The sequence below is a fragment of the Bufo bufo genome, chromosome 1 (genome assembly GCF_905171765.1).
Source record: "Bufo bufo chromosome 1, aBufBuf1.1, whole genome shotgun sequence".
NCBI lineage: Eukaryota > Metazoa > Chordata > Amphibia > Anura > Bufonidae > Bufo > Bufo bufo.
In genome coordinates, this window is record NC_053389.1 from 839,807,561 (window position 1) to 839,815,621 (window position 8,061).

Consider the following 8,061-nt stretch of genomic DNA (forward strand, 5'->3'; position numbering starts at 1 on the left):
TCAGGAATTGGCCCAGAAGGTGATTGAGAGCATGCGCAGTCGGATTGCAGAGGTCCTGAAAAAGAAGGGCCAACACTGCAAATACTGACTCTTTGCATCAATGTCATGGAATTGTCGATAAAAGCCTTTGAAACGTATGAAGTGCGTGTAATTATATTTCACTACATCACAGAAACAACTGAAACAAAGATCTAAAAGCAGTTTAGCAGCAAACTTTGTGAAAACTAATATTTGTGTCATTCTCAAAACTTTTGGCCACGACTGTACATGTATCTAGATGTAAAGAGTACATATGTGACTACATGGAATCCATAGAAGCTGGGAGTGCGTGATCCGGGGAAACAGATCACACAGCCCCACGTTCCACCCTTGCACTCATTAACATAAAAAAACAAAAAATGAAAATAGATACCAAGCACATATTCATCATGTACAAAACGCGTGTAATTATAGAAAGCAAGTTACTTCCAGCTATTTGTCTGTTGTAGATCACACACACAGAATAAATGATGCTGGTGGAGTCATCATGGAGAAAATGGGTTTTCAGTATTCCTATTCCATGGCCAAGTTACAAAAAAATCCTACACATGCAAAATAGAAGGGAAATATATTAGTTAATGTCATTCAGCGTGACCACATTATCCCGGCTCCAGAAACCTAAAATACAACAATTCTTTATTACTTAAAACACCACGACTCAGGGATGATGCTGCATTCTACAGAAACGAAGCAAATGGGATCTTGTCATTCAGGCCATATGGAACCTGAGTATTTCGTTTTACAATCCACTTGCTTTCAACCTGCTCCAACCGTTTAAACAAATCTCCGCCTCGCGCACCTAGGGAGACCCTGTCTATCCCCCTAAATTTTAGATCTTTCCAACAGTTGTTATGTTTTTGGCGAAAGTGTTTCGCAATTGGTTTTAACGTTAGGAGCTTGTCCCTATCTCCATCACCTATTTTGGCTGCCGCCCGAATATCTTTTTGATGTTCTTGTATGCGGATCCGTAGTTCACGGGTCGTCATACCGATGTATATCAGGCCACATGGACATGTGGCATGATATATAACGCCTGTAACACTACAGTTGATGAAGTGTACAATATTGTAACTCACTCTGCCAGAGGAGTCCTCAAAGGTTTTCGTCTTTATAATGGCTCTGCATGTTGTACAGTGTCCACATGGTACTGATCCCCATTTGGGACCCTTGGAGTCAAAAATGAATCCAGACTTCGGTGGTATATAGTGGCTCCTCACCAGGATATCCTTAAGATTCCTACTGCGTTTAGCCACAAACATTGGGGTAGGTGTCAATATTTTCCCTAAATCCACATCCAATTTCAGGATTGGCCAAAATTTCTTAAAAATCCCTCTCATATTGTACCATTGTGTATTGTAGTTGGTTATCATGCCTATAGTGGACATCGCTGATGAATCATCCCGAATCTTTGAGGACAGCAGAGACTCCCTCGATGTGTTTGTAGCACGTGTATAACCATGCTGTATGTCGCATTGGTAATATCCCCGTTGTGTAAATCAGTTTTTCAGGGTATCCGATTCCCTTTCAAAATCTTCTCTTGATGTGCAGATACGTTTTGCCCTTAAGAATTGGCCAATAGGTATTGAGTTTTTCTGATGTTTGGGGTGGAAGGAGGTGGCATGAAGCAGAGAGTTAACAGCAGTGGATTTTCTATGGACCGAAGTTTCTAGGTCACCATTTGTTGTTACTTTGATATTTAAGTCCAGATAATCAATTTCCTTTTGACTCACCGTTTTGGTTAGGATGATGTTCCATTTGTTCTCATTCAGCTTTTCCAAAAATAAATCCAAAGACTCCCGTGACCCCTGCCATATAAACAAAACATCATCTATAAATCGCATCCATGAAATTACCTCCCCATCTACTTCATCCATGGATGCCTGCACGCACTGTCGTTCCCAGTTGCCTAGAAACAAGTTTGCATACGAGGGCGCGCATGTCGCACCCATCGCCACCCCACGCAATTGTAAATAATAACGATCCTTAAATAAAAAATAATTATGCCTCAATACATAATCTAATAGCCTCATCAAAAGATCAATCAGATCCGATGGAAGATTTCTAGTGTGTAGGAAAAAACCTGAGGACTTTAAGCCCTTGTCATGTGAGATGCATGTATATAATGATTCAACATCACATGTTATTAAAAACATGTTATCTTCCATTTTGATGTTCTCCAGACGTTTCAAAACGTCCGTTGAATCACGGATATATGAGGGCAAGCTTTCCACACAGGGCTTCAGATAATAGTCCAAAAATCGGCATACTGGTTCATTTAAACCACCACAACCGGAGACAATCGGTCTCCCTGGAGGTTTTGTGGTGGATTTATGAACTTTCGGCAGTATGTACAATGTTGGAATAACCGGAAATTTTATTACAAGACTATGATATACCGATTTTGTGATGGTACCATCTTCCACCGCCCTGATCAAGATATCCTCCAACTGGGACTTAAACCCAATAGTTGGATTATTTGGCAACCGTTCATAACATGTTCTATCCCGCAATTGCCTAAAGACTTCAGTCTCATACATTTCCGTCGGCCAGACAACCACATTTCCACCCTTGTCAGCTGGTTTTATCACTACATTCTTCATTCTTTTAAGTTCCTGTATGGCTATCCGCTGGTTTTTGGAGATGTTATCATAGCACCTCCTTGCAGGTAGTTTATATACAGTGGGGGAAATAATTATTTGACCCCTCACTGATTTTGTAAGTTTGTCCAATGACAAAGAAATGAAAAGTCTCAGAACAGTATCATTTCAATGGTAGGTTTATTGTAACAGTGGCAGATAGCACATCAAAAGGAAAATCGAAAAAATAACTTTAAATAAAAGATAGCAACTGATTTGCATTTCATTGAGTGAAATAAGTATTTGAACCCCTACCAACCATTAAGAGTTCTGGCTCCCACAGAGTGGTTAGACACTTCTACTCAATTAGTCACCCTCATTAAGGACACCTGTCTTAACTAGTCACCTGTATAAAAGACACCTGTCCACAGAATCAATCAATCAAGCAGACTCCAAACTCTCCAACATGGGAAAGACCAAAGAGCTGTCCAAGGATGTCAGAGACAAAATTGTAGACCTGCACAAGGCTGGAATGGGCTACAAAACCATTAGCAAGAAGCTGGGAGAGAAGGTGACAACTGTTGGTGCGATTGTTCGAAAATGGAAGGAGCACAAAATGAACATCAATCGACCTCGCTCTGGGGCTCCACGCAAGATCTCACCTCGTGGGGTGTCAATGGTTCTGAGAAAGGTGAAAAAGCATCCTAGAACTACACGGGAGGAGTTAGTTAATGACCTCAAATTAGCAGGGACCACAGTCACCAAGAAAACCATTGGAAACACATTACACCGCAATGGATTAAAATCCTGCAGGGCTCGCAAGGTCCCCCTGCTCAGGAAGGCACATGTGCAGGCCCGTCTGAAGTTTGCCAATGAACACCTGAATGATTCAGAGAGTGACTGGGAGAAGGTGCTGTGGTCTGATGAGACCAAAATAGAGCTCTTTGGCATTAACTCAACTCGCTGTGTTTGGAGGAAGAAAAATGCTGCCTATGACCCCCAAAACACCGTCCCCACCGTCAAGCATGGGGGTGGAAACATTTTGCTTTGGGGGTGTTTTTCTGCTAAGGGCACAGGACAACTTATTCGCATAAACGGGAAAATGGACGGAGCCATGTATCGTGAAATCCTGAGCGACAACCTCCTTCCCTCTGCCAGGAAACTGAAAATGGGTCGTGGATGGGTGTTCCAGCACGACAATGACCCAAAACATACAGCAAAGGCAACAAAGGAGTGGCTCAAGAAGAAGCACATTAAGGTCATGGAGTGGCCTAGTCAGTCTCCGGACCTTAATCCAATCGAAAACCTATGGAGGGAGCTCAAGCTCAGAGTTGCACAGAGACAGCCTCGAAACCTTAGGGATTTAGAGATGATCTGCAAAGAGGAGTGGACCAACATTCCTCCTAAAATGTGCGCAAACTTGGTCATCAATTACAAGAAACGTTTGACCTCTGTGCTTGCAAACAAGGGTTTTTCCACCAAGTATTAAGTCTTTTTTTGTTAGAGGGTTCAAATACTTATTTCACTCAATGAAATGCAAATCAGTTGCTATCTTTTATTTAAAGTTATTTTTTCGATTTTCCTTTTGATGTGCTATCTGCCACTGTTACAATAAACCTACCATTGAAATGATACTGTTCTGAGACTTTTCATTTCTTTGTCATTGGACAAACTTACAAAATCAGTGAGGGGTCAAATAATTATTTCCCCCACTGTAGCTCCTGCACCACCATCCTAACAAATGTTTCAATAGCGGTATTGCAGGACAAGGGTGGAAATGTGGTCGACCGGCCACGGGTAAAAGGAGGGAATTTGGGTATGCCTACCTCCTGTTGCAGAAGTAGTGATTCTAACGCTCGAAGCGCCTCCAATTCCTCCGGAGATGAAAAGACATCATGATCATTTTTAGAAAAATGTTTTTTTATAGATCAACTTGCGTGCAAAAAGGAACGTGTCCTTAATTGCAGCAAAATTGTCATAGGTGGAGACGGGACTGAAAGTCAGTCCAAGTGATAACACCTCCACCTGTGCGGTTGTTAGTGGTGTATCGGACAGGTTAATTACCTTCAATTCACCACCACGACTATCATCAGAGTTGTATTTGCGTTTCACAGGTGTTCGTGCATGATACTGCCTGGATAGATCCTGAGGTGGAGCATTCACTCTTTGCCCCTCCTGCGGTTGTGTTACGGATCGTTGGGATTGCTGAGATATATTGCTGTTTACAGATACTGACGAGCTGTTACCGGAGGCTGTTAGCCTACGATTATATTGCCAACGGAACACCTTGCTTTGTTGATGGTCCGCAACATCACGCTGAAACTTCTTGGCCTTCATATCCTGAATTTCCTTATCCCAGCGTCCATGATCAGAATTCAGTTCTTGTTCAAAACGGTTTAATACCTCAGGGTCCACAAGGCCACGCAATTTCTCCTGTAATGCTGTAATGGATGGAGGTCCAGGAAGAGGGACATGGGGGGTGCTGTTATGGATGGAGGAAGAGGCAGAGTTACATGGGGGGGTGCTGTCATGGCTGGACATGTAGGCAGAGGAACATGAGTGGGTGCTGTCATGGATGAAGGTCTAGGCAGAGGGACATGGTTGTGATGTCACGGATGGAGGTCCAGACAGAGGGACATGGGTGGTGCTGTCATGAATGGAGGTCCAGGAAGAAGACCAAAAATTAAATATAAATTAAGTCTTTCACCTGGAGCCATTCAGATGATATATGATGGAGCTGCTTACATGACCAGAGGTTGAGGAGTAATGGTGGACACTACATAGAGGGGCTTAGATTTATTTTATATAGCACTACTATATTCCACAGCACTTTACAGACATTAGTATCCAACTGTCCACAACGGGGCTCATAATCTAAGGTCCCTATCGGGATGTCTTTGGAGTGTGGGAGGAAACCAGAGTACTCGGAAGAAACCCACACAAACACAGGGTGAACATTGGTGGACACTACATAGAGGGTCTTAGATGGTGGATTACTGAAGGTTGATGAGTAATGGTGGACACTACATAGAGGAGTTTAGGTGGTGAATGACCAGAGGCTGAGAAACAATAGTGGACACTACATAGAGGGGTTTAGATGGTGGATGACCAGAAGTTCAGGAGTATTGGTGGACACTACATAGAGGGTCTTAGATGGTGGATTACTGAAGGTTGATGAGTAATGGTGGACACTACATAGAGGGGTTTAGATGGTGGATGACCAGAAGTTCAGGAGTATTGGTATACACTACACAGTGTTTACCATTCAATATTCTGGTGTTATCATGAGCCTCCACCATAGATTACAATAACTTCTGTACTGAGTTTCTGATTTCTCAACTTCTTCTTATTTCATAAGATCATGCAGGCCGTATCTGTGCAGCCGTTTCCAGTGGGTCAAGTGGTGTCAATCACCCACGTGAACGTCAATGAATGGAGCTCGGGGATCTGCGACTGTTGTCAGGACATGGGCTTATGTAAGTTCCATACGATCATTCTCAGAAGTTATCTTGGTAAAGTTAAGGTTTCTATCGAACGTTATCTGATTGACTGTGTTGGGTTTTGGGTGCATATGAGCGGAAGATTCTCTATAGCACTGGAGTCAGGGGTTGGGTGGATTCAAGTGGGTTGGGTAGAGAAGGGAGACTTGCTGATTCTAGATAAAGTGGGGGGTACTGATGTTAAACATTTAGTAGATCTGCGGGTTCTTCATTGCTGGGTAATGTTCTGGAGTCCTTGTCTTGAGGAGATCCTGGAGGGATATTGTTTTGGGATTAAGTTGTGGGGTGTGGATTCTAGGCATTGTCTGTTGGTGGTCAAGGAAGATTATCTCTGAATGGATTTTGTATGTTGATGGCACCACCTCTGCTAGGAGTTGGATGACACCTCAACTCCTCAATGTATTACTGTTTCTGGATGGTATTTGGGGTCTCCCTCCTCTTGGCAGAGTTGGGGCATGATTCTTTAGTGTTAATAATTCTGGACACCTTTTGCGATTGGATTGAATACAGGGTGGAGTTTGTGAAATGTTTCTGGATGAGGTGGAGGGCTTTCTCACAAACTGAATTCTTCTTGCTGCCCGCACTTCTAGGTTGCTGTGCCTTCTGGTGTTTTCCATGCTTCCAGTGTAAGACGGTCAGTGATTTTGGCGAATGTCTCTGCCTTCCTCTCCTGGACCCTGGATGGTGTGCATACACAGGCAGTAGTATAGCCTGTCCTCCAGTCTCCATGGCTATGAGGGCTGCTGTCCGGGAACGATACCGTGTTAAGGTGAGTATAAGGTCAATATTATGATGGGCCTGGTAGCAGGTCTGGATATTCCACAGGGGTAAATTAACATTTCCTGGTGTGTGCTGGCATGGCGGTGGAGCACTCCTGGTTCAGCAGTGATGACATGCCCATATAACAGGTCATTTCTTTTTACAGGGCTCCATCTGCAGTGACTGCTGTACGCTCTACTGGTGTTTATGCTGCTCCTGGTGCCAGATGGCTCGTGAGATCAAGAAGCAAAAGCAGCCGGTCACCTTCATGACAGCCCAGACCACAATGACCTCGCCGATGCATCCTCAAAATTACCAAGCCGTATACTAAGTCCACCAGATGCATCTGCACCATGAAGATCACCTGATTGTGATCTTTGACTTTTCAAGGTGTAGAACAAGAGAAACATCTAGAGTAGAGTAGACATGTCCTACACAATCCAACGAATAGATGTTCTGGTAGTGCATGGGGTCATCATGAAGAGCAGCTTTAAGTCTGTCCTCTTATGAATTGATCCCACCACAGATACCATTCATGAGCCAGAGATCTGGACTTCCACTCCTTCCAGCTGTCAGTCATCACCATCTTGTGAGGTGCTGCTTACACTTTGCTAATAAATCATGATGCATTTCATTGCAGATCCTCATTATTCTGTGTCCTCCAACCCAGCATCAGCCCAGTCACCAGTATGGATGATGGGTAGAGTAGTTGAGGCCTCTTCATGTGTAGTTGTCTCATGGAGGTCATACACAGGGAGGTATCATACCACATGATGAGATATCTGCCCAACCTCCCAGATCAGAGAGGTACATAGAGGGAGACCATCATGGTGACTGACCAGGAGCACTCTACATGGTCCATCATACCTGGCGGGGACGCCAAACTCTCTTCCTTCCCCTCCTTCTGTCTTTCCTCTTGTTCCCTGCCCTTTCTTCTCCCCACCCATCATATATCCACTGCCTTTTCACATTACTCTTTCTTCTTCTTTCTTTCTTTGTCTCCATATTACTGTCCAGTAACCCGGTGGTTCACTGCTAAAGTTGTCAAAATGTTTACTGTCAGGCAAGGGTTAATGTATCCTGTCTATGCATTAGGCCTCATGCACACGGCCGTAGACAACCTCCGTACGGCCGCCGGGATGAATCCAGACCCAGTCAACTTGAATGGGTCTGCATTCGTCCGGTCC

At 43.9% G+C, this 8,061-nt stretch overlaps 1 protein-coding gene across 1 annotated transcript; it reads left to right on the forward strand.

Moving 5' to 3' along the window:
• The first annotated feature begins 5,976 nt into the window (after positions 1 to 5,976).
• LOC120986698 (cornifelin homolog) lies at positions 5,977 to 7,478 on the forward strand. The gene is made up of 3 exons (XM_040415386.1): positions 5,977 to 6,091; positions 6,706 to 6,884; positions 7,041 to 7,478. The coding sequence occupies exons 1-3, from the start codon at positions 5,977 to 5,979 to the stop codon at positions 7,203 to 7,205; spliced, it is 459 nt and encodes a 152-aa protein (XP_040271320.1). The 3' UTR covers positions 7,206 to 7,478.
• The last annotated feature ends 583 nt before the right edge of the window (positions 7,479 to 8,061 follow it).